This window comes from Molothrus aeneus, chromosome 6, assembly GCF_037042795.1.
Source record: "Molothrus aeneus isolate 106 chromosome 6, BPBGC_Maene_1.0, whole genome shotgun sequence".
Lineage (NCBI taxonomy): Eukaryota > Metazoa > Chordata > Aves > Passeriformes > Icteridae > Molothrus > Molothrus aeneus.
The window spans coordinates 15,225,085-15,251,333 of NC_089651.1; the positions used below are offsets into that span (position 1 = coordinate 15,225,085).

General features: G+C 50.0%; 2 protein-coding genes across 2 annotated transcripts in view; one reads left to right on the forward strand and one right to left on the reverse strand.

The window, feature by feature from the left end:
• Positions 1 to 4,110: 4,110 nt before the first annotated feature.
• PHLDA2 (pleckstrin homology like domain family A member 2) lies at positions 4,111 to 5,634 on the forward strand. Its single transcript, XM_066552115.1, has 2 exons — positions 4,111 to 4,671; positions 5,201 to 5,634. The coding sequence occupies exon 1, from the start codon at positions 4,241 to 4,243 to the stop codon at positions 4,637 to 4,639; it is 399 nt and encodes a 132-aa protein (XP_066408212.1). The 5' UTR covers positions 4,111 to 4,240; the 3' UTR covers positions 4,640 to 4,671; positions 5,201 to 5,634.
• A 1,431-nt stretch (positions 5,635 to 7,065) lies between these two features.
• Positions 7,066 to 26,249, reverse strand: part of SLC22A18 (solute carrier family 22 member 18) — a 58,313-nt gene continuing 39,129 nt past the window's right edge. The window contains exons 7-10 of the mRNA XM_066552441.1: positions 24,670 to 24,770; positions 16,170 to 16,271; positions 12,290 to 12,410; positions 7,066 to 7,360 (exon numbers count right to left, since the gene is read on the reverse strand). Coding sequence (XP_066408538.1) covers positions 7,173 to 7,360; positions 12,290 to 12,410; positions 16,170 to 16,271; positions 24,670 to 24,770 — 512 coding nt within the window. The 3' untranslated portion in view covers positions 7,066 to 7,172. The remainder of the gene's footprint in view (positions 7,361 to 12,289; positions 12,411 to 16,169; positions 16,272 to 24,669; positions 24,771 to 26,249) is intronic.

Genomic DNA, 26,249 nt, shown 5'->3' on the forward strand with positions numbered 1-26,249 from the left:
TACAGCCTTCAGTCTGCACTTCCCTCTGCTGCTGAGAAGCCTGCATTAATGCCAGAAAAATTAGGGGTCCTTCTCCTGGGACAGAGCCCTGGGAGAGGAGATGCACAGCTCCAGGATTACAGAGGGACAGGGGGAACAAACCCAAGGCAGCTGCAGGAATGCCAGTACCCTGCAATGGCTAATAGCTGCAGCTCCTGCATCTTTTGGGAGGGAGATGCAAAGTTTGGGCCAGCTGGAAACCTTGGTGGGATAAATGCATGGCTAAATCCCACAAAAAGGGCAGCAGGTCCTATTGATGGGTCTGTGGAGTTAAATTGAGAAAACCCCCAATTTTTTGGCATTTTTCCTCGGTGTGATCCCTATCCATCCTCATCCCTGACCTCAAAGCCCGGGCTGCTCCCGGCGGTGCCTGCCTGGCTGCCGTGCTTTGTTACCGTGACTCACAGAGGTAGCTACGGCAACCCGATGCTGCCGGCAGCAGGGCACTGACGCCTCCCTCGGAAATAATGATCAAACCAACCCCTCCTCTGGAGCGGGCACTCACTGCAGAGCCATGTGGCACGGCAGAGCCATCGAGGCAGCCTGCAGCAGCTGGCACCACCAGCCCATCCATCGAGGCTGAGTGTGGCCATCCCATCCCACACCCGTACAATCAGCCCTGTACACAACACACGTACAAGCACCCACCCCTCAGTGGCTGAATGCTGGTCCCTTCTCCTGGGAGGAGGATGAAGCCACACTTCCATGCCAAATTGCCATTTAGGCTTCTAAAATGCCCCTGGTAAATTGGAGATTGCTTTGGGGCAAAGCAGAGGGTGGTGCCAGCACCCCTGGCAAGTGTGGGAAGAGGGAGATGGCTGTGTGGGACAAGGCTCCTGTGACTGAGCGTCAGTCTGCTTCCCATCACCTTCCTCTGCTTCACACTCCCCACTGGGTTATTTTCCCCCTCTTCCTAAGAACAGAGACAAATTCCTAAATTTTGAGTTTCCTGGAGATGTCCTGTATTTGGGGGGCAAGGAAGGGCCAGTGCCTGATGATTTTATATTAAAGGCAGCTTTATATTAAAGGTGGTTGTGTTTGGGAGCTCACACACTGTCAAGGAACGGCCACGGTAATGTGCTGGGCTGCAAGAAAAACATCCCTTCTCTTTCTCTCACTGGTAACACAGCAAACAACTAAACCCAAACTAAAGGGAGTGACAGGTTCCTCCCAGCTGCCAGCCCAGCTTGGACAGAGACAGCAGCAGCACCTGAGCTGCAATCACCCAAAGCTCCCATTAGCTGCAGCTTGGTCATGGCCCTTAATTATCAAAGCCATCCACTGCCCACACGTACTCACAGCACGCTGTGACACTTGTCCCAAGCTTCGGTGCCAGGGTAGGATGCAGGGCTGCCTCACATCTCTTACCCCTCTCCCCAGGTGCTGAGGTGAAACCAGTGCCCTCTGTCAGCACTTCACCTAAGTTATTAACCTTATTTAAAAAATAGGGCAATATAAATATTTTTTCTTTCCTCAGGAAAAATTAAGGCTATATTCTTGTATCAGCAGTGACCAGCTACCATGGGATGCACTAGGATTAGGGCTGTGCTACTTGCTTGTAAGGAATTGCCACGTTTCCTGGACCAGATGGTTCTGAGCTCCTTGCAGCTCTCCATTCTTTCCTGAGAAATGTTTCTGTAGGAAATTGCTCGTGGTTTGGCTCTGCTGCCCATTGTGGATTCAGCTGCAGTCACCTTTGCTTTCTTTTACATCAGTAAATGTAATTAAATTTTAAAACCTGCTTTAGGGAATTTCTGCATGGTCACAATGGCAGAGACCCTATGGTACTTTACTAGACTTTCCTTTTATTCTTTTATCCACTTAACTAACCCATCTTAGGTAAAACTTTGAGCCTGCATACAATGGACATATGTTCAAAACTAGGGTCCCCATTCAGCAAGAACCTACCTTCTTCTACTGTGAGCAATTTTTTTCACTTTTTTTCCTTTTTTTTTTTTTTTTTTCCCTAGCAGTTTTCTAATTTGGCCAGTATTAAGGCAAGTTTACTGAGGTGACAGCTGGGGGAGGCTTTGAATATTTCAAAATGATGGATAAATGCAAAAGAAAAATCACCCAGATGAAAGCAAAAGCAGAAAGGCAGAGACCAAAGTGGTCTTCTGACCCTGCATCTACAAGTTTCATGTAAAAGGAAATTCAGGTTCTTTAATGGAACTTCTGAAGCAAGGTGTGCACAAACATGCCCAAGTCCTGCAGCCTTTCCACACCAGGAGCCTTCCTCCAGATGTTCCTTGTATGTTCCTGACTTGCTGCCTGTTTTTTGTTGTTTTTTTTTTTTTTCTCTTTTTGAAATGGTGTCCCATTTCCTGTGCACAAAGACCATTCCCTGTTTCATTTTGGAGCCAAATTGAAAATATCCTATTGATTTCTGCTTAATATCCAGCTCTACTCCTGGTTGGCTCCAGCTCCTTTATTTTTATGGGGCCTTTTGGTCAGAAAGTGGTTTTACAGAGCAGACCAGCATCTGCCCTGAAAGTGTAGTTGTACAACCTAATTGTAAATCAGTCTGGGCTGTTCCCCTCACTGAAACAAAATAAATCACACTGAAAAGAAGGATAAAGTGCTGGTTCTCAGGGAAAAGCCCGCAGCTCTTCACATGCCAGGTGACAGCCCCACACATGTTCTGCAGCTCTGCCCTACCCCACAAGCAGGGATGGCCACCGCGGTCTTCCCAGAGCAATTCCCAGCCCATCCCTCCCTGAAAAGCTCAGCCAAGCCCTTCCTGGCTCATTCATCAAGCCCAGGAGCATCACACAGCCCCCAGCTCTTTTCGGACCCTCCCCACAGATGTGCAGGCTGCAGCGCATTATCAAAGCGCGGCCTTAGATTCTGGCAGACGAGTGATTTGCAGCGGAAATGGGTTTGGCTCCGGCTCCGATTTGTTCCCGGGAAATGGGCCTCTGACCCTGCCGGCTCTCTGGGAGCGCTGCCAGCCCTTCAAAGGGGCCGGGCCCTGCCCTGCAAGCTCACCGCTGGGGCTCGGCTTGCCAACACCTCTAGGGGTGCCGGCCAGCCGGGGAAGGCGGTGGAGGAGAGCAGCGCTCAAAGTCCGAAGGGTGATGCTGCACAAGGTACATACCTGAGCCAGTGCTGCTGGAGAAACAGCGAGAACAAGCTCATTAAGCACAGCCCTGCCCTTGGCTGGAAGCTGGACCAGCCCTGTGTCAACTATCGTGAAGGAGTGACAAAATGAAAGGTGTCCAAGAGGAAGGGACCGCAGCCTCACACGTGCCTCTTAAATATCACCTCCAGCTGCCACAGCCTTTCCTGACTTCCCCCTGGCGCTGGGCACTGCCCAGGTTGTAACTGTGGTGCCTTCCCTGGAGGAGGGAATGGGCTAGGGGGGAAAATGGGATAAGCCCAGTGATTGCAGTGGATAAAAAAAAGGGGAAGCAGTATTAATGCAAAACTGGAGAGGTGGGCTGCCCTCGGGAAAGGACGAAGGAAGGGCTGATGGTGATGGTGCAGAGCTGGTGGGATGCAGGGCTTCAAATGAAGCTGGTGGGCTTGGTCAGGCCCTGGCTGAGTCTCTTGGGGTGACCAGGGGCTGGACTCAGAGCAGATGTCCTTGGGACATGGCAGAAACCCACCCTGCCCCAGAGAGAGAGGATGCCAGAGCAGGCCCAGTGCTGTGAAGATGCCCAAACCCAGGCCCTTAGGAACAGTGTTGGGAGCATCCTATACCCCATTAGGGATCTGGGAAGTGGCAGGGAGTGCTCAGAGGGGTAAGATGGTTGCTGTCTCAGATCACAGTGGCCCCCTCCTCACGGCGGGCAGAGGAAACACGGGTGGGGAGGGCACTGGGCAGGCAGGATCGGGGTCCCCTCATACGGCAGCAGCAGCGGCACAGTGGAAGCCCCCGGCGAGGCAGCCCGTGGGGGCGGCACCCCCCCCCCGCAGCCTGCCCACCCACCCAGGGCAGCCTCCAGGACCCCCGGTTGTGTCCCGGGGCCGCTCCCGTGGCGCAGCCCCCGGGCAGGGGCGGCCGGGCGGGGAGTGCGGCCCGGGGGGCGGGCGGGAGGCGGGGCGGGAGGGGGCGGCGGGCCGGGCTCCCCGGGGGAGGCACCGGAAGGCGCCCGGCGCTGATTCATTGCAATAAATTGTTCCCATCGCGGCGGGGCTCGGTCATCGCCGCCCGAGCAGCAGTGGGAGCAGCAGCCGGAGCCACCGCCGGGGAGCGAGGATGAAGATGCAAGCCGAGGTGATCCGCGAGGGCGAGCTGGAGAAGCGGAGCGACAGCCTTTTCCAGCTGTGGAAGAAGAAGCTGGTGGTGCTGACCAAGGACAGCCTCAGTCTCTTCCCCGACGGGCACAAGCGGGCCAAGGGCAAGGAGCTGGGCTTCGGCTCCATCCTCAAGGTGGACTGCGTGGAGCGCACGGGCAAGTACATCTACTTCACCATCGTCACCAAAGACCGCAAGGAGATTGACTTTCGGTGTCCGGACCAGAGCTGCTGGAACGCCTCCATCACCATGGCCCTCATCGACTTCCAGAACAAGCGGGCCATCCAGGACTTCAAGAGCCGCCAGGAGATGGAGCAGGCGGCGGGCACCCAGGAGCGGCGGCTGGCCCGGGCGCCCTGAGCCGCCCGCCCGCCCGGCCGGCCCGGCCCCAGGTGAGCCCTCCCGGCCCCTCGGCGCTGCTGCCGCCGCTCTCCGTGGGCTTTCTGCTCGATCCTTTACAATTATTCCCTCCCCGGCGCCCGCTTCGCGCAGCCCGACGGGCGCGGGGCTCCGCGCTCCCTCCTGGCCGGGCGCGCCCCGAACCGCGCCGTGCTGGCAGCCCGGGGCTTGCGGGACACGGCCCTGTCCCGAGCCATCGCGGGGACACGGCCTGTCCCGAGCCATCGCGGGGACACGGCCCTGTCCCGAGCCATCGCGGGGGTCTGGCCCCTTCTCCGATGCATGGCGGGGAATTTCTGGTGGGAGCTGCGCTTCTGCAGTGTGGCGAAAGAACGATGTGGGGGTGGTGGGCAATAAGAAATGGCACTTGGCAATGCTTTCCTCACAGAATCTGCTAAAAAAAAGAAATCTGTGAAAATAAATGCTCAATGCTTACTCTCCCTTTAAAGCCCCCCATTCTTTTTTCTCCTGTTGCTTGCTGTGCTGCTTGTTTAACTAACCCACTTCTCTTGCTACCTTTAGAGCATACCACTGGATGATAAACCAGATCGAGTGTCTTGGACTGAAATGGGACAGGGTACCAATGAAGGAAAGCAAAGAAGAGAGCTGGAAGCAGCTTGGTTTTCTCCAAGCCCGTTGTGGCTGCTGAGCAAAGAGCCCTGAGCTTTGCCTGAGATGCATAAAGAAAAACCAAAGACTTTCATACAGGACTTCTAGCAAAGCGTCCACGTGTTTTGAGTGGCACAGCTTTGTGAACTATTATCTTCTATTTATGAGATGCAAGGAAGATTCAACACTGACTGGTGGTGTTAAACACAATTTAAATTATTTGTAGTATCTATATTTGTATTTATTTTGTTGAATGTCTTTCAGCAGTTACTGGTCTTAATATTGCTTTTGCATTAATGTGTCCATTCCAAATAAATTACTTGAAATGTTCACTTTTTATTACTGTACTCTGGGCTGCAGTAACTTTTGTTGAGGCATATTTGTGGATACAGGCAGCGGTGAAGTGGCTTAAAAAGAGTGGGTAAGGCTTGGCTTTTTGGTGCCTTGGACTGGGCAGTGGGAGGTGGAGAAAGCCCAGACAACCTGTTTGTGTTTGACCTTGTCTCCCAGCCAGGGAGGGAGAATGTGTTGAGGTTCAGTTCTGGTCAGTGGTAGAGATAGAAAAGCCTACCACAGCTTGCAGAAGGTCGCCTCTGGAAGCTCTTTCCCACAGAATCCAGTAATGGCAGCTGCAGAAGGCACAGGAGCTCCCTGCCATGGGAAAATGCTGCTCTCTGCGAACGCCCTGTGTCCTCCCCAGCCCCCATAGCTTAGTGCTGTGCTAAGGCACAAAACTGGATTCCTGGTTTCGGAATGAGAGCGCCAACGCTCCATGGATTCCTCAGCTTTGTAGCAAAGCAAGCTGAACTCGCTCTCCTCTCTTCCTTCACCTCTGCAGTCTCTAGACAGAGTTAAATTTCTCCAGGATAACTGAAGAATGGAGGCAGGATCTTTTCCCATAGCAGCCGGACCAAGAAACTTGGAGAAAAATTGGTTGATTTTTTGGATAAAATTGCTGAAGTTTTTTTTTTTGTGAGGCTCAATTCTCAGTAACTAACCTGGGCTTCCTCGAGAGCAATGCTGCAGCACACAACTCCATTCTGGCAGTCAGGACTGTGAGTGTAGCACACAAAGTACCTGCTCCAAACTTGGTCATTTCCAGCAGGTAATTTCCCCTTCCCAATATCAGCGCAATTCTTGCAGGAGACTTTGTACTAGAAGAAGTTGCAAAGTATGTAATTACGTAAGCCTGTAGTAAGAGCAAGGGATAGTACAGGGAGGGGAAAAAACCTGGAAGGAGGGTTGGCCCAGTTTCTGGAAGTGGCAGGGAGGCTCTGGCACTGCAGCCTGGTACGTCGGGGCTTTGCATCCTCGTCCCTCGTTGCTGGCAGCTCATGCACAGGCAGGGTTGCACATGACTGAGCTGTGGATGTAGCAAACCTCTGGCCACAGCATTGGAAAGCCTTTGGCCTCAGTGTCTCCTCTATCCTGAGAATGCTGGAGATGCATTAAATGCAGCAAAACAATGCTCAAAAGCAGATGTGTTTCACCCCTTGTTTTTTTCTTTGTACCATTTCAGAGCACTGAAATAAAAGGCCAAACCAGAGCAAAGGCACTGGCTCTTAATCCCTTCAGTTTCAGTGAATCCAAGCAGGAATGCTGCCTGACAACAGCTGAGGGTTGGGGGCTGTTTCCTGCCCTGACAGCCACTGCTGAGGGGGGTTAATGGGAGGAACCCGATAGCTCCAGGGGTCACATGGCCCCCATTTGCTCCAGCACAGCTCCAAGACCTCTGCAAACTGATCTGTCCCTTACTCTAGAGGCAAATATTGATAAAATTGAAGGATTGTTCAAATTGTTTTATTCTAGGTTTACAGAACAAAAAAACACCCTCAAGAATTTATTTCTATGGGAAAAATAAGGAGGTTACTTTGTTGCAACTGTATTATTGGCTTTTCATCTCCTCCAGTGGGATTTTACTCTTCAGGAGGTAAACAAACAAACCTAAATTGACCATTAACTGTAAATAGCCAAAGGAAGAGACTCCAAATTGTTTATATAAAACTCCACCAATGGTTGGACCCACTGTCCGGGTCAGGGGCTGCACTGAGGCGCAGATCCCAAGCATGGCACCTAGGAGAGATGGCAGAGACACACAGGGTGAGAGCAAGTCCTGGCATGGAAAGCAGGGAAGAGCACACAAGATCCCCTTCATCCCTAATTCTGCTCCCCTCCAGTAGCAGCAAATCACTTCAAATAATTTCTTGCATTAATTTATAGCAGTACAATTAGGGTTTGTTCTGGTTAGGGACTCCTGCAGGCACAGGGACCAGTTTCCACCACGAGCCAGCTCAGCTCTTCCCTGAGCGGTCTGGGCAATTGCAGCATTGCCCAAAAGGCAAAGTGGGTGCTCATGAGGGTCCAGGGATGCCTTTGGCACCACAAGGTGCTGCTGAATATCTCACCTGGCAGGGCTGGTAACCACTGCATGGGATTAGGGATGGAGAGGTAATTTCTAGGGTCATGTTTGAGCCTTCCTAGCAAATCACACAGATTCTTCCAATCTCCTAATTACCTGAGTGGGCCCTGCTCCACCCAAGCTACTACTGCCATTTATTCTCTAGTCTGAAACAGAGAAACAGCTCTCTGGCAGGAGTGAGAGGGTTAGGCCTAACTAGGTCTTTAAGAATAAATAAATAAAACCACAGATAAAGACAGAACTCCCTTGAGATATTCCCCCACCCCCCTCTGCAGAAAGAGCGTATATTTCCATTTGGATGGATATGGGAGCCCTTGCCCGGCTGGGCCGGTTCCCCCTCCAGCAGCTCTCACATTTGCATCCTTAACAGGAACCCAGCGGATGGGGAAGCACCTCCAGTTTGGCAAAGGTGAGGTTTTTTTCCACGTGCAGACGGATGGCCAGGACATCCCCTGGGAGACAAGGCTGTCCCACACACACCCAGTACGCTCTTTTGTCCTGCAGTCTTTGTTCAGGACAGCTGTCATGTTCAGAGGAGCAGAAAATACCCGGCCAGCCAGCAAATCATCAGCCCCCAACACTGGGAGGAACAGCAAGCTGGCAGTGTATTCAATAAAATTGTGCCCAGCTCTGAAATGATGTTTGCAATTATTTTTTTACTATCAGTATGATAATTTGGGCTGCTGCCATCAGTTTTCCACTAAGGCACACGCTGAGGTGTTGCCACCACACGGCTGGGAAGGATGAGGAGAATGCTGTCCTGTTTGCAAGAAGAAGTGGAGCAGGAGCGTGATGTTTAACGTGGGCAGCCACGGGGAAATGATCCCCAGCTCCCGGAGAGAACAGGCAGCCAGGTGTTCGTGTAATGCCGGGCTGCGACTGCTGGGCTTTTATCAGCGTGCTTAAAATACTTGTGCAATGAGCCCAAGCCAAGGGTGTAGCCATGTGGAGAGGGAAATCTCCCGGGAAGCGCTGCCGAGCGCTCCTCCCACGCATGGGAACACAAAGGCGATGGGTGGGACCTTGCCTTGACCCTTTGCCAATGGGAACCATCCCACAACCACCAAACTCTCTGGGCAGGTTTTGCAATTATTTTTTCCCCTCTAGGTATTTGAATTAAACTAATTACTACGTGCAATTGCCAAACTGGCTCTTATGATTGAGGAGGCACTTTTTTCCCTTTCCTTTTTTTTTTTTTTCTTTCTGGAGCAGAAATCCATCCTCTTAAAAGCCCGGGCTCTCCCTCTGCACTTCTCCAACATGCTGCTGAGAAAGATAATTTCTGTTTAATGGGCTTAAATTAGATCCCTCGTCAGACGCCCTGGGGCTTTGGGACATTGTAAATCTCAGCTCTGCAGCACGGCCGCAGCTCTGTGGCAAAGCTGCACATGTGAAAGATCTCATTGAAGGCAAGACCTTTGACTGGGAAGAGTCACCGCCTCAGCAGAAAATTTCCTGCATTGCTTCGCGCAGCTCTGCCAACGCACATGCTCACCTGCTGTACCTTCTGCACCTTTCCTGCTATTTTTTCTCCCTCTCCAGCTTTTTTCCGTTCCTTTTTCCCATACCTGGCATGACCTGTGCCGGCTGGGAGCCTATCCTCCCCTCCCATCCCAGATCTCCTCTGCTCCCGCAGGTTTCAGGGCTGGGTGCTGGCGGCTCTCCAAGACGGGCGACTCCTTTCCAGCTCACATCCTGTTGCCTCTCAGATGATGGTGCTGGCCCAGATCAGCCACACGCCCATGGGGCAATCGGGTTTAACCATTAGGTCACTGTCGCCAGCGGCCGCCTTTGAACCTGCAGAGCTCCAGCAGAGCTGGGGGGGTTCAGCGCCCCGAGCCCTGCCTGGCTGCAAACTCTCCTCTCCTCAGGCTCTGATGCGCAAATAAAATCAGAGCACATGGGCCCGTTACGCACGGAGGCTCTGCTGGGCTTCCTGCCTCCCTCCCTCGGGAACGGGGAGGATCTGTGCAGGAACAAGACCTCCATTCTTGGGAAAGGACCGGGGCTGACAAGGAGTGCTTGTGTGAATGCAAGTCCCCATGGGCTCCGGGCTGCCCTGCCACCAGCTCATGCGTCCAGCTGAGCAGCACGTGCGTGTGGGGCTGGATTTTCTCTTCCTGCCTTTGAAGATGTAGAGAATGAAAAAAAAAAAAATCAAAGGGAAACCAATTAAATCATTACTGCTACCTTTGCTTCTGCGCAAAGCCTGAGCTTTGAGAGCAAGCAAAGAGCAAGTGCCAAAAGCATCAGCCTCGGAAGGAAGTGACCTTGGATCAGATCTAAAGCAGGCTGATGGGTGCAGGGGATGGTGCCCTGCCACCTCCCACTGCTCCCTTTCTGAGACGCCTATTTAAAATGCAAGGATGGGTGACTCAGTGTCTAGCGAGGGCGGACAGGCTACACTCCTGCAATGCCTCATCCATCCCAGCCCCATGCTGAGATGGACACCTGAGCTCAGCCCAAACTCCAGCTCCTTCAGAAAGCCTTTTCCTGACCCAAAGAAAAACCTCCATTGCTTCTACAGGCTGGAAGCTGACCAAAAACATCAGGAAAAGACAGCAGCAAGGCTCGAAAGTGATGCTTCCAAAGGCAAATTCTCAAAGTGTGATTGCCTTGCATTAGCTAAAAGTTGTTGCAAGTGAGTGCTGAGGTTTTCAACACAGTGACAGGAAAGCTTTTACATAAAACCAGATTTCCACACTCATGGTAAGGGTTTCTAACGTGCCACCAAAAACCTCTCTTTGCAGAGCCAGTCTCGGGCTCACAGAGGAAGGAGCAGCCTTTAGGCTGCTGTATGGGTGGAGTAGCCCTTGTGGGGTGCCACCCACGGCCAGAGATGGATGGCAGGCATTTTAATGGCTGCATTTCTCTGTGAGACACCCACGCCAGCACTGCTGCAGCTGCTGTGGAAGGGCAGCCTGCTGGGTCTGCTGTGTCAGGCATTCCTGCCTTCGCCCCAGCCCCAGCCTGGGTACATCCAAAACAAGCACAGGACCATTAGTACCTCTTTCCCCATAAATATTGTAAGGAAAAAAGCACAGTTTGAAAGGTGTGGGCCAGGAAGGAGTGGCAGAGACAAGGTTTTCCCCCAGTGCCACAATGCTCCCTGCCAGAGCTTCCCTCTGTGGTATGCCCAGTTTTGAGCCAGCTGTAACTCTACATTTGTAGCAGCACTTGGCATGGCATCAGCCCAGGATGGACAGGCAGGGAAAAGCCCTCAGTAGCCCATGGCATCCCCTGATGACCTGAAACCTGCTCCTGAGCATCTGCACCGCTCTGCAGACTGCCTCCATCCTGCCCTGCAATCCCACCCTGCTAAGGGGTGACCATCCATCCCACCAAGGCACAGGCTGGCCTAACAACATATGCAAGCAGGGAGCAGGGTGAGGCAACTAAACCCATTTTCCTCCCTGACCAAAGCTTGCCTCTGGGCTCCAAAAGCTAAACACTGCTCTGGTTTTCCTCACAAAACCCCTTTGAGAAGTGCCTGGATGAATTCCAGCTTGGTTGTGTCCCAAAGCCGCTTGGTGCCCTTCCCCGCTGGCTCTCCCTCACATGAACATTGCTCCAAGTCATGAAGCAGCAAAATTTCTTCCTGGCTGGGCAGAGGGGCTGAGACTCTTCCCAGGGAGGAGAAGACTGGGGATAAATGGTCCTTGCAGGTGGAAATATCCCACTTGAAAATCACAGGCTCCCAGCAATTGTAGGAGATGTAGTGGGTCAACTCTACAAATAAACTACTGCAGTGATTTTCAGAAAAGCTCTTCACGCAGAAATATCTCCAAAAGTGCTTTATAAACTTCACTTATGGGCTGTGCAAACTACAGCTCCAATTTTTGGTAGGGTCTATGCAGAGGTATCTGCTCAGACAGCTGCTAGGGAAGATGAAAGGTGCAGACTGGCATCCCAGAAAGCCTCAGCTAAAGCAGAGACACTCTTGGGTACCCGCTCTGGGAGCAAACCCTGAAAGGGCTTGAGCAAAAGACACAAACCAGGTTAAGCCAGCTCCATCCCTGCACAAACTCAGCCAAGCTCCCATGACAATAATGTAGGCATATTTCCTTCATCAACAGAACTAAAGCCCCAGGTATAAAGATTTAAGTGTCTACCACTGCTGTCTTGCACAGAGAAATACAGGAACTCTCCTGAAACAAGGCCAAAACAGAGAGAGGGGGGCAATTATTGCATCAGACAAAGCATGTTTGCAAAGAGTAATCCAGAATCCCCTGCTGAGATACCCTAAGTTAAAGGTGTGAACAAGCAGCGCTCTCTGACACTGTTACAGTGGAAGAGCAGTGTTTCTTGGATTTTTTTAACATACCTTGGCTTTCCATGGAAAAAAGAGCTTGAGAAAGCCTTCCCTTTCTGTGCCCACCACTATGGATGTCAGCAGGCAGCACAGGATGTCAGCCCCACCAGCTCCGTTCATTGGCTCTGCCAACACCCATGGTGTGCCCACCCAGATCTGGGTGCTTACCCACGGGTACCCCAGTGCTCCACAGCTGTGGTGGGAGCTGGGAAGTGCCCCATGGACTCAGAGGTGAGGAAACACCAGTCTGACCTTTTCTGATGAGTCTTACCAGTGTCGGAGGAGGGCACGGCCTTGGTGAGGATGCTGTCGGTGATGGTGGCCAGCATGCTGAAGGCAAACACCAGCGGCGCCGCAATGATGCAGTAATGCCACACCGTCCTCATCAGGGCCTAAGGGACAGCACACAACAGACCACAGATCATCAAAGAGCACACGCGGTGACTTTGCGGCAAGAAACAACCTGGAGGAAAATCACGAGTAAAACCCATGACTTAGGGAAATGGTGGGAGCCACAAATGATATGTAGTGGTGCGGCTTTGGCCATTGTGGGGTCTTTCACAGCCTGCCATTTGTCTGCAGTGAATTATTCCAAGCATGCAGAGCAAACGATACCCTACAATCTGGCAGCACGTTTCCCCGGCACTACTGTGGGTATTTTTAGCATCTGGGAATTAGTGATGTCCCTTCCCCCTGTCTTCTGTCCAGCTCCCGAGGAAATGTTGAACAGCAGATGTATGTGGTGTACTTCAGGAAGCTTCCATTACTTATACAAAACAGCCTAGAGAAGGCTTTTTGGTTCATTATCATAAATAATTAAAACTAAACTGAGCCTGTCAACATAAATGAGCACGGTGCATTATGTAACACCGTACCTTTGGGATTTCTAATCCTGTTCTGCTGCTTCCCTGCTAATAAATTCACCAAATTCAGTAATCTGGAATAGGTCTTCTGGCCATGAGTGCACATTAGCGAGCATAATTAGGGAGAGTAATGATTTTGTTATTGCACATATTCTTAGCGGAGACATCCCTCCAGCTGTTTAATGCTGAAACAAAAGCGGTGAGGCTCCCTAAGCTGTAGGGCTGGAGCGGCTCCCAGCTCATTCACAAGCCCTGCTGGTCAAATGAATGGATTTCTCTGGGGCATGGAAAGGAAATTCCCCCTTTATTGCAAGTCTTCTGCCCTAATCCATGTCTCAAGGTGTGTTATTGTGGCTGGAAACTTCTGTCACTGGTTTAGCCAGAAGTTTCATTCTCTGGAGTTCTCTGTCCTAAAATCTGGTCCCTGCCTCTCGGCTACAGAAGATGGAGGAGCCCAGAGACATTGCTCACTAATGACTTGGAAATGCTGAGGTTTATTCCTAGTTCCCCTCTAGAGTTACACACAGCCAGGTTTTTCTCCTCAAAGGGGCTCTTTGCTTACATTTTGTTTAAGATCTAGGCACTTCTGATTAAGGAACCAGAGAAGAAAGACAGAGGAACAGGTATTTGGTACATAAACAAAAGGAAGGAGACTAATTCCTTGCTAGGGCAAATGTCATTGCAGGACAACATTGCAGAGCTCATAGAAAAAATCAGTTTTAATCCCTTGTGCCTTGTACAGACTCCCTCATGCGCTGGAGCAAGTGAGCAGAAAAGAGCAGAGGCATATCTTGTGTCTCTTGTTAAACAAAGGGAAATGGCTCCTCACTTCCCAGGGGCTGAGGGAGAACTGAGCCAGGCAGAACCCAGTCCTTGCTACTCCTCAGCTGCTGGGTGGTGAGTAGTTTTTTGAGGTGAGCAGATCTGAAAGCATTTTTTAGGTGAGGCAGAATCAGGAGTCTCAGCAGACAACTCAAAAAACAAATGCCTGGGAAATGCAGGCAGGATGAGGTACAGCCGTGCCTTCAGACAAGGGGAAAAACTTCCCCATCTCAACTGCCAAGTCCTCCTACAGCCCTGCCCACGCTCTCCCAGCTCACATCTGCAGATCAGACACTGGTTCTTCCCTCCTCTCCTTATCCAGGTGTTACTGCCGAACTCTCAGCCCACCCCTTCCCTTCTCCAGCTGCCTGTTGCTGGGAACATCCTGCAGCCTCTTCCCAGCTGCTGCACTGTCTGTCTGCTGCTGCTTGTGCCAGCCTTCCAAAAACACCCCAGCCCACCTCCCTTGCCTGTGATATCAGGATGGGCTCTGGAGTGTCTTTTATTAACAGCTCGCCTTTCTCCTCACTTCCATCCTTCGGGGCGGGGAACTGCTGCGTGTGGAGGCCACATGCTGCAAGGGCACAGCAGGTGGGACGCTCCTCCACCAGCAGCTGTGAAGGATTAAAAGCTTCACTCAATAACTTCTGCATTTGGGGCTGCTGCTGTGACAGCCCTCATCCCCACCGAGACAGAAAGCCACCCCAGAGCGGATGTGTTCTTGGCAGCCACTTGGACAGGGCGCTTTTTAATGGGGCGTCCCAGCTGCATTTGCCTATGAATAGCTCTCATGGGAAGTCACTGCTGACCCTTGTCCCCAGGCCCGTGCTGTTAGGATGTCCACAGCCCTCTGGGCTTGGCATAATTAGCAGCTCTAAGATGATTTCCCTTCCTGGCTCCTGGTTCTCCTCCCTGTGCAGCCAACATGAGCCTTCCTGCACTGGGACATCTGTGCTGCCCCATGTGCCTCTCCACTGCCACCAAGGCTTTCTCTCTTATCTCCACCTGACTCCAGCCTTCCCTGGAGGTCAGTGGCACCTCAGTGCACAAAAGCCATATAATTCATGTTGCTGTTCTGCCTGATTCCCATGGGACCGGGCTTCAGCACAGGGATTCAGTCCCAGCAACACCTGCCCTGCACCTGGCTGGGGGAGCTCATCTCTCCAGACGGGCCAGGCCCACCTTGGTCCCACCTAATTGCTCCCACCCAATTGCTCCCACCCATGACCAAAACACAATGGGGAGCCCTTCAAAGTCCTTCCCAGGCTGTGTTCAAGAGCATCAAAGCTCTGTGCAGATGTCCCATGTTAAGGGCATATTGATTTCAGCCCAAAGAGCATGACACCAATTGGGAGAGACCCTTACCAAGCATTCTACACCTGAAAGAATCCCCCAGAGCCTCAAAAACTTCAGGGAGAGGGACCATGCTTCACCTGCAGAGCCAAGCCTTGGTCTGCACCCATCCTTCCTTCACAGCCTCATCTCAGACATGATTTAGCCTCAGATTAGCTAAGGTGTGTAGGTGCCTCATCTCATCCATGTAGCTGGGAGCCACAAACCTCAACACCCTCCAGGACTTGGCCCTGACCTCCCCACAGCAGTGGTATGGTTGTGGGAATGGCACTCATCCTACCTGCAGCAGTGGGAGCACCACCAGCATCCTGGCAGCAAGGCTCAAGGCCAAATCCTGCAGGGAATGTCGAAAGGCTGATGTAGCTCAATTTTCTTTTGGGTCCAATGCACTGACAGGGACTGTAAGCACCTTTCCTCCATCCCCATGGGCTGGGCAGAGCTATTAGTGCCCTGAACGTGGTTTATCTGAGCAAAGACAGTTCCCAGCACAGCTACCTACATCCACTCAGTTTTCCAATTACTATTTGAGATTGGCACCAACCGTCGCCCAAGAGGACACAACCAACAACAGCTAACATCACTTACCCCAAAGTGGAGGAACAAAATTACTGCCTCGCTACCTCCTTCCCCAAATGCTCTCATATTGGGGGATTAGACAAAAATAAAGCCCCAGAAGGTGAGTGCACAACCTCTGCTGTCTCACTGCAATATACAACTGCAATGATTTTTCCCCACCATAATCTTCATTTACTTTCTGGGTAGTCCAGGAAATGCAGTTGCTGACAAGACCAGGCCAGGATTTCTGTGCAAATCCGGTGACTCAGGAGGGACGTAGTGAGTTTCTGTGCAAGATTAATACAGTTTTTAATCCCCATAACTATTACTCACACGGCTCTTTATCACGGCTTGGCGCAATGCTGACGTCGAGCGCGGCTCTGTTTGTGCAGAGGCCCAGCAGAGCTGGTTCTCCCTGCCCTGAAGACCACCCAAGAGAGCCAGAGGTGGCATTTCCAGCGGCAGAGCTCGCAGCCAGGTCTCACAGACCTTGTGTCACTGCTTGTGATGATATTAAAGGCATTAAAGGCATTGTGGGTGATTTCCCACCCCACTTACCATGCCCAGGCCCACACAAGCGAAGACGAAGACGCTGAGTCTGAGCAGGGTCATCTCTGAGCAGCGACTAGCAAGATTCCCAACCACCAAACCCTGGACAACCTGGCAAAGAAACACATAAGCACCATTAAGCCTGATATAATATAATAATTTAAACAAACTCAAAAGAGAATTGCTACTTTCTTCAAGCAAACAGGTTCTTCCATCAGGGTTTCTCTGACAAAGAAGGACCTCACTGCCACAGTAAATGACTGGAAGGTGTGATCCATTATTTCAAGTGTTTTGCTTTCTAGAGAGAGATCCATCCCATCAGCTGGAAGTTTTACTCAGAGTGCATGCCTGAATTTACCATCACTGCCTACTCAGCAGCAGTGACTGAAACTTTCTAAAAAGGCTTGCAGATACAACTTGTGATGTGTTTGTGAAATACAGTCAATGTTACGGTCTTCATTCTTGGCAGGACCTCTCAAAGAAAAACTGCACGTTTGTAAGCAAAGGAGGAAAATCACCAGTAAGTCTGTACCTTCTCTTGCCATTATTTTAAACTATAAATATACAAATTGGGTGGTTCATCATTTTTAGGCAGGAAACAAGTATGACGGAGATGCTAATATCCAGTCCCAGCAGTACACGCAGATGTAAAGGATGGGGAACTGGTTCTACAGATTTTAAACAAAAACTGGGGGGGAGGGGGAGGGAAGGAAGAGCAAAATATTAAAGTCCCAGATATTATTTTACTTTTCCAGCACTTTGCAGAGCACAGATTCCCTCTTTTATTTATCTGTTCAGCATCTCCCATACTTCAGGTGATCCTGGCCCAAGTAGACATGAGAGAGGCTGGAAGAGATCATGGTTAAACAGTCTGACTGACTACAATACAGGGAAGGGACTGATAGGGATCTACTGAGTTTCCCCTGCCTTGAAAGGGTTTGTTTGATCCAAATGAAAACCCCTCTGACTTGAAAGAAGAGCTCTAGTTCAAAATGCTTTGTTTCACTTTACTTCTGTGGCAGTCCAACCTGGAGAAAACTTCAGTGGTCCGTTTGGACCAGGAATGACACTACACTACACTCAGCCTTATTTTGTTAGTCCTTAGGCAGAAATCCAAAGTCAGCTGAAAGGAAATGAGTGCAAAATAAATGAGAAAGTAAGTTATTAAACAGAAAAGATATGTTAATCTATAATAACCAGTCAAAAAAAAAAAGGGCAAATAGCAATAGAGTGAAAATGAAGTTGACATAAAGAACAATAGCTACAAAATTAATATATTTCCAACAACATACAACTGAATGGAAAACCATCAAAATTCAACCCTTCACTTTGCTTCAGATCACAAAGGATTTTTGACACGAGGGCACATCACACCAAGAAGGCTCCTTTTTTGTCATTGTCCCTGCCTTTGGCCAGGGCTGGAGAGCTTGGCTCACGTGTGCCCAGCTGCCACGTGCCACTGGCATGGGCTCTGTGTGTCCTTCCTGGGTCATGTCACCTGTCAAGCTGCCTCTGGGACAGGAGGACCTGCTGTGGCACGAGGCTTGGACAATGCCTAGGGTGACCTGAATCATCCTGACCAAAAGCCCTGCCATGAGAGGAGGCTGATACCAGCCCCAGCAGCTCCTACTCCGGGCTTGGGTGGGGAAACCACTGAGCGACGCTCCATTAAGCTGAGTGCTCCAAAAAGGGAGAATCATCATTAACTTTTTGCAACTTCCCAGTCCCTCCTACATCTGGGGCTGTGCTGAGTCACATGGAATGGGGGCTGAGCCTTGTTACAGGGCACAGATTGACTCAAGGGTGGCATCACCGAGCCCCAGTTCAGCTCTGCTGAGCCATTGGAGGAAAGGAAACATTTCCCAATTTGCCCAGACTTGAATGGCATATTTTATTGGGATACACCGTGCAGGCACAGCCCAGTCCCTGCCCTTCCTTGAGTCATTAGGGTATAGCATCAGCAACGTCCCTGCTCTGATGGCCATGGGAGCGGCATTCCCAAAACCACTGCCATCACTGCACACGAGCCCCTGTGTGAAGGCAACAAGCAGCACTGCAGCAGAGACAGGCTCTGAGCTGGCAGGAGCTGGAGATGCGCAGAATGAGCTGTCCTCAAGAGTCAGCAGAGCAGAGGGATAGTCCTCGTGCCAATGCTGCCATCCCCCATGGGCTTTCCCACCACTTGGACTGTGGCAATAAAAAGCTCAAGGTAAAACATCACCGCTGAATCAACCAGCTTGGCAAGGGGACTATTTCCAAGGGCAAGAATGAGCCCAAGTCACCTGCTTTCCCCTTGGGGCTGGGCAGCAATTCTTAGGTTGTACAGATGGCAGTCCCCCCCCCGCAGGCTGTCTGGGCTACCTGCCTTCCTCCCCAGCAAGGGCACTGCTGATCCAGCCATGAAGCCCAGGCAGGCAAGGCCCATCATCCTGATTTTGGACACAGAGCCTTGATTTAGGCACTAGATAATATTTCCAGTCACCAGTAAGTCTGACCTCACTTTCTTGTCTGAATTTAGACCTGAAAACCCATTACTTCCAGCCTGAAATTTTCCCTGAGTGCAGAGCTCCTGGGCTGGCATGAGCTGCACATCTAGGGAGGTGAAAGGAGGCTCATGTGCACTCTCCCATGTAAGATTTTGGACATGTGCTGCTGGTTTACCAGAAGGTAGCAGGGACATCCCAGGTGACTTGGCCATCACCACTCCCATGGACAAGCTCTGGTAGCTGATCAATGGAATTTATTCTTTTATTTTTTTTTTTACTGGTGTGTTCTGGGCTTTTTCCTTGCACATAAACTCCCCTTGAGATCGACTGCAATGGGCCTTACCCTCCTGCATTTCATTTTGCCTGGATGGTGCTTGCCTTTGTAACCTGACCTCCTTTGAAGTCGGGGAAGAGCCAGTGTACCTGGCTGGAATGCCTTCTGCCATCAATAAACAAAAGAGAGAGGAAATTGTTTGCAAGTGAAATAACAGGCACTGCCTGTGGCTGTGTACATATGTCACAGGAAAAATCAACTCATCTTTTTTTCCGCCCCCCTCTCCTTCTTTAAAGGCAAATAAGTCTCCCAATAAATGCATAAGAACAGCCAAATCTCTGTTCATCACTTTCTGCATTCAGCAAGCTGGGGATTTGTTACACTAGTCCAGCAAATCACATGGAAAAATACTCTCTTGCCTCTATCACTGCTTTTGGTTTCTGAGAAAACAGCTGCTCCCATTTGCACAGAAAGGCCAATTACCCATTTGACTGTTAACCTCTAACAAATTTCAGGAACCCCTTCTTGCAGGATGGAAAAGATTGTATTTGAAAGTCCAAGGTGCTAGTCTTTGGAAGACTTTTGAAGCCCCAGCCTTGCTGCACAGGGCTGCTGCTGAGCTGACTGGCACCTGCAAGAAGCTGACCTCACCTGTGGAGGTCAGAGGAGTTGTGCAGATGCTCAGCTGCTCCTCTGATCTCAGAGGACGTGGGACTGTTGGTAAAGATTCCTCCATCAGCACCAATTCAAAGCTTGACAGAGCCCAGCAACAAAATGATTTCCCTTTCACCTGCCAGCTTGGAAATGGAAAGCTGTGAGAAGGTCGGAGAGGCAGACACAGCAGGCCAGATAAGCTGGTACAGCCTCACAGAGGAGATGCAGGGCCCCATCCCTGCACAGATAGCATGATTCACATCAGAAGCTGCCTCCCACGCCCTGGACCCGTATCTCGCCTTTGAAATTGTGCCGGCTGGCAGTTCCCAGGCCAGCCTGGCTGGGGAGGGACCTGCTGGGGCAGGGCTCGGGGGTCAGCACAGTCCAGGGGCTGAACGTGCTGCAAAGCCCATGCTGGGGAAAGGGCTTCGCTTTACTGACACAGCCATGCCGGAAATTGCTTGAGTTGTTCAGGTGCTGTGGAGGAGCAGGAGGGTGGTGGGACTGGAAGGAGGGATGATGGTGAGGACCAAACTGCTGAAGGCAGCACTTTGCCAAGCAGGGGGAAGAGGACGGTGTGTTTTGCAAACTCCAGCCTAATCGCTTTCTTTCCCCTTCCAACCCACCCCCCTGCACAGATATAAATCCTTCAAAGCGAGGAAACTGGAGAACTTTCTGTTTGTTGTTGCAAGGTCCTTTCACTAAGTGGGTTTTCCCCCTAGGCATACCTGGCTGTAATTAAATCCCCGGCTCTTTAATCATCTCTTTTGCTGTGTAGGGAGAAAAAAAAAAGCGAGAGGGACAGACTGGTGATAAGATGATACGCAATGTAAATCTCTCCTCCAGGAATCTCTCTCATCTTTTCAGGATCACTCCGTACCAACTTGTCCCTCCAGAAGCTGCACAGCTAGAGGTGGAGTTTGTATAACAATACAAATTTAAATGCAGTAAATAGAACAGATGTCTTATGATTTCTTGATCCTCAGGGTTATAAATATCTACCCCTTTGTCCCACCCAGAGTTTTGTTTGGTGCATTTTGCTTTGGGTTGGTTTTTTTTGAGAAAAAGTTCTTAAAGGAAAGTTTCCCCCACCCCCTCCCATGGTTTGAAATCTAAGCATCAGATGTGACTTCAGATATCAATTGGGGACTCCAGGTATTTCACTTGCCTAATCCTCCAGCAGCATTTTCCAAGCCACATACTACACCTGGAAGGTGTCCATGCTATCACACTTGCAAACTCAAAAAAAAAAAAAAAAGAGTCTAGGTTCATTTCTGCCCATTACTCAAAATGATATTATTTTAAACCATTATGAAATTAATTATTATCTGGAGGGAGATTGAATGGCATTTCACACTGCCAGGCATTCACTATGAGGGAAATCTCATTTGCATGGCTTCTCAGATGAGAGGGCTCTGGAAGCCCAGCCCTGGAGGACAGAGGGATTGTGTCCCTGACGGGCTCTCATAACTCTTGCCTGGAGACGTACCAGTGATCAGATAAAGATGCTTCAAGCACATCATGAGCAAGGGAATCTCTGCAGTGATGCAGAGGCAGCTGGTGCAGAGGCAGCTCTCCTGCTGTCTGCCCTCCTCTCCTCATTTCGTTATCTCCCACATGACTTCTCTTCACCTGGCACAGTCCCAGCTCATCAGACAGCCCCACACTTTCAGGGTGCTTCAAGAATCACTGCAGAGACCTGGATTGCTTGAATTACCCCCATGTGCTACTTTCATTTCCTCAGCAGTCCATTCCAGCCTCAGTCATATTCCATTTTCCAAGCCACAGCTCTGTTTCCTCATCAGACAGTTCTTGTCTCAATGCTGTCTCACTGCCTTCCCACCCCCCCCTTTTCTGACCTTGCCTGGCTGTGTCCTGACCCAGACATGAGCCCCCTTCCCACCTGCATTGCACTTCACCCTGCCCACACTTTCCCATATCCCCTGCTGTTGGATGATGCTCACCACAGGATGAGGTGAGGCTGAGGAGCTCTGGATGGGATCCCTCAGTGATGCCTGAATTGGTGGTGACTAAACTAACATCCTCCATCTGCAAAGGGTGGAGGAATTGATGGTGTCTAAACTAACATCCTCCATCTCAAGGGTCTGTGTTTCTGTGCTGATTCCCCATGCAAAGAGCTGTTTGGGATAGCAATGGCAAAGAACTTGAGTTGCCTACTTAAAATTAGGTGGACTGACTCAAAGCCTCTCAAAATCTCCTCTCTAGGTACTCTTTAGCTGGCTTGAATGAGAGGGATGAGGAGAAACAGATTCTTACAGTGCATTGGCCACTTCTCACCACAGCAGGTCAAATGAGGTTGGGAAGCTGAAAAACTAGATTAAGCAATTGGAGCATAATATCCTTGGGGTGGGAGAGGAAGGCAGGAAGACACCATCACTATTTGAGTCATCCTGGGATTGCTGATCAGGCTGGGAAAGGGAGCTGCAACATTGCCTTCTGTAAGAGGAATATGTAAGTTTTGAGAATATTTAATTTAATAAACTACAATAACACAAAAGAAATAATTTCCCCCTTAATTTCTTTAATGTCCCCTTCCAGCTATAAAAGTCCTTAAACACCATCTTTTTCAAGTCCAGGAAGAGATGCAAACATGGGGACAGGTTTCCTCTAACAGAAGGGCTCAGGGCAAGTCCAAGAGGATGGGAAATGATTTACAGAAGGGCAAACTAAAGAGTAAAAAAAAAAAATCAAAGCTGAGTATCTGGCTGATGAAATTGACTGAAAATTACATTGTATTCCTCATGAATAAAGCTGTCATTTACTCAGTGAAGTGGGGAAGCCAGTCAGCAGATATTAATCATCATTCACCTATCCAGACTGGTGGAATTCACTTGCACCCTAATCTGCATTTGTATCTCAGCAGTATCAATTCACTGTAAAGCAGAAACAAATGCATCTGAAATGCCAGTTTGGGCAACTCAAGCAGCTCTGGGGCTCAGCAGGACAGAGCCAGCACACCTCTATTCCCTGCAACCCAAACAGAAAACAGCCATGAAACATTAACCCAGAACCATCCACAAGAGATATCTTTGGGTGGTTCTAGACAGATACTTGAAAGTAAAGACATAAATTCTAACGTTTTACAATAATTTAAAAGCCAGAGAGTGAGAGTTCAGTTTGGTCCAGTTGAGGATCTTGTCCTGCATAAACCAGAGTAGAGTTTGGACTGCCACTGTAGGACAGGCTTAGCTGTATGGATAGAAACTGCATGGATGTATGAAAGAAAACTGCCTGGCTGATAAAAACCAGTTTCTGTGCCAAAAGTCCCAAGGCAAAGACTCCCCAGCAAAGCAGATGCTGCACCTGAGCCTGCAGGGCCCTGCTGGCTTGGATTGTGGCAATAGGAATGATTGGCCTCTGTGGGATGAAACTTTGTGACTCTGGGAAGGGTCAGGTCCCTGGTTAGCCCTGGCATCTGACCATCCATGAGGAAGCAGAGTGGATGCTGTAATTCCCATATCTTCCAGGGCTGTCTCTGTGTGGGGTGCCCCAGCAGGGCAGAGGAGCTGACCTTATCTACAGCAGTTTCAACCAAACTAACCTGGGGAACAATGGCACTGAAGGCAGACAGATATTCCAGACATAACAGCAGTGTCCTCAAGACAGAAATCCTGGACCTAGCAGTGGAGTCCAGGCTCCATCTAGCCACAAGAGCAATTGCTGCCCACCTTACCCACTCTAAACAAGCACACCACAGCCATGCTGCAACTCCAGATCGAATTTCTGCCTAGGTAACAGGGGTTTAAGTGGTATGTCTAAAGTTAAAAGCCCAGCTGCAGGGAGTCCTTCTGCATTCAAATGGGGAAGAAGATACGGGACACTGACTTGGCCCCTCTAAACCTGAGTGATTCCTGCAGGTCCTGGTCTAGGAGGCAGCATACAAGGCTAACATAGGGAAAGCCTCTGAAAGCAGTGGAGTGTGGGTCAGAAGCTTGCTTGTGCACTGGCAAACTGGTCTTCTTCCCAAAGAGGCTGAATGGGACTGCATTCAACAGGTTGGAGATGTTCACAGGAGCAAGAGACAGCTATTCCAAAGCCACCCTCACAGGAGGGACATGGCAAAGGCACCATCTGCTCAGCTCCAGGCAGTTTACCCTGCAGAATCCAGCTGCTGATGTACAGCCATGCCTGTCTGCTGCTCTACCAAGATTTGGTGAGAGCAGGCCAGAGCCCAAGTGACTGGCAACACCATGTCAAATCCAAATCACAAAGGAAGCAGCTTGAGCTGCCATTCCCCAAATGAGAAGCTCCCACAGGAACTCTTTGGCAATACCCAGGAAATGAAGAGGATTTAATAACAAGACCACTCTCCTTCAGGATATTGCTTAACTTGCATTCCTACCTTGGGGCTTGGTTATAACCATCTGCTGCTCTTTCTGCAAAATTATTAAGCCTCTTCCTCCAAAAGGAACATTCTGGTATAATACAACACTGCACATTTTTGACCTTATTACTGCCTAATTCAGCTGACTTTTTTCCCTTTTACCCATTTTGGTAGCCTCCTAACCATGTTCTGTCACCCACCTTTCTGTGCTTTGGTTTTGTTTTTTTTTTCTTCTTTTTTTTTTTCTTTTTTGGGAATCACAAGCTTGCTGTGCTTGTTTCCATGCAGCAGAAACAAGTTCTTCTACGCTGAAGGGATCTTCAGTGAAAACACCAGTAAGGTTGTCTGCTTTCCTGAGTATACAGGGTGCTACTATACAAATGCAAATCAACTAACCTGCACCAGGAAAAACCTCAGCCAAGGCACTTTAGCTTCAATGTAAGTTTTGTTACAAAACCCAGGACATATCAGTCCAAGGAAATTTTAGCTCCACAGCTTAAAGATCCACAGAGAGGGATAAGGGGAAGAAAGCTTTCAGGATACTCCTTGCTCCAATTTCTTCCCATTTCAAGGAACAGAATAAATTTGGAGTCGCTTCTCTTTTTGAAGCTAAATGCCATATGGCAGAGCTAGGATTTGCCTGCCAATAATGCACCTGGATTTGGAAGAGCATGTGTCCCAGAAGGTAGTGAATTAGGTAGCAGTGTGGCAAGCTAATCTGTCCAAGAGGGGGACTTGCACTTCACTTACCATTTGAAGGACACCAAAATATGACATCAGATATCCAGACTCCACTGCTTCCAAGCCAAAGAAATCCATAGAGATGATGGAAAACATAATCATGAACAAACCTGGGAGGGTTAATGCAAAGAGTACATCAATACACTTGCAGTGCATGTAACAGCCCAAACCCTGCTCCCAATCCCCGCCAGTCCAAGTTAGTAGCTCTCCCTGGGTTTGCCAGCACTGGGTATAAACATGAGCACAATCCTATTCAAAGTCATTGTAGTAATTTAATCTTTAAATGTTAACTTTTTTATCCCCTTACTTTCATCTTTAAGTAATGTGACTATGTAGGCTGTAGTTTCAGCTGTTAATTATAAACTGGTAAATATTTGTATCACTGATGCCAGGCTAACCATTAAGACAGCAAGAAAACATTTGTTCAGACAAGACTGTAACCATAAAAATAATCTGATTGGATTCCTCACCCCTTTTGCCTGACTTCAGATATTCACTGTGGGGAGCAGCCCAGTGACATCAGCCAAAATGCAGTGGTTTCACTGCACACCTCAGAAACAATGTCTGGGGCACGTGAAACATCTCTTGTGAGGACAATGATAGCAATGTCAACACTAGCAGTCAGGAAAGTATGGGCAGAAAGAGCACAGACCAGGTCTGCTTTGCAATTGAGGCAATTTCTGGAAAGTGTAACAGAGAACATCCACTCAATCTCAAATGGAAATACAATAGTGTGTGTTTTCCCCACTGCCAAACATACACAAATACAGGCAGGCTTGCACATGCTCCCAGTCTTACAGAGAGAGCCATCAAATTAAAAATATGATGTCAAAACACTGCACTTCAAGTGTGGTGTGGGGTAAGAGTTTGCTGCTTCCCCTAGTGTCTTGTGCACCTGAGATGGACCAAGACAGTAGGAAATTGGGGCTCTCAGTGTGTGAAGAACCCCACGATGTGCCTGTCAGAGATCACTGATCCTTCCAGGAAAGGAGAGGCCAGATGACTTTTAGCAGTCCTGCCTTTCCTGGTAAGATCCTCTGAGTTATAAAGACTGGGTTAAAAGGGAGCCTTGTTCCTCTCCTTCCTGCAAAAACCAGAATGCAGGAGGCAATGTGTGAGCACTGAGAAGACAGCTGGTGGCCTGGCAAAGTGACATGCATGGGGAGGATTTGCCAGCTTCCCCTGGAAGGATGAAGAGGGTGATTCCAGATTGCTGGAAGGATTCACTTCCTAAGGAACAAGAACAACTCCACTGCATCCAGCAGCCCAACCCCAGCACCACCAGTGCAGCACCTGCAGCAACAAGGACCTGCCTCCAGGCTCCCCAAGCCTTTGCCTGGAGGGAGCACCACCCTCCCATCCCAGGACCTGCCACAAAGCCTTCCTGAACCCCACCGGGGACATGTCCTCCCCCTTAACAGGAGCAGCTGCACCCCAGCTGGCTCCATGGGGCTGGGAGAGAGGGATGGGGGGCAGGAAGGGCCCCCTGCTCTTCTGCTCTCCAACTGTGTGGAGAAGGTGCCTGGGAGCTGGGGCTCATGAAGACCTATGGCTTCACCACACCCCTCCACGGAGAGCACACAGCTCTT

Coding starts and splice junctions, on each gene's coding strand:
- PHLDA2 (XM_066552115.1), top strand. CDS start 4,241: ATGAAGATGCAAGCCGAGGTGATCCGCGAGGGCGAGCTGGAGAAGCGG.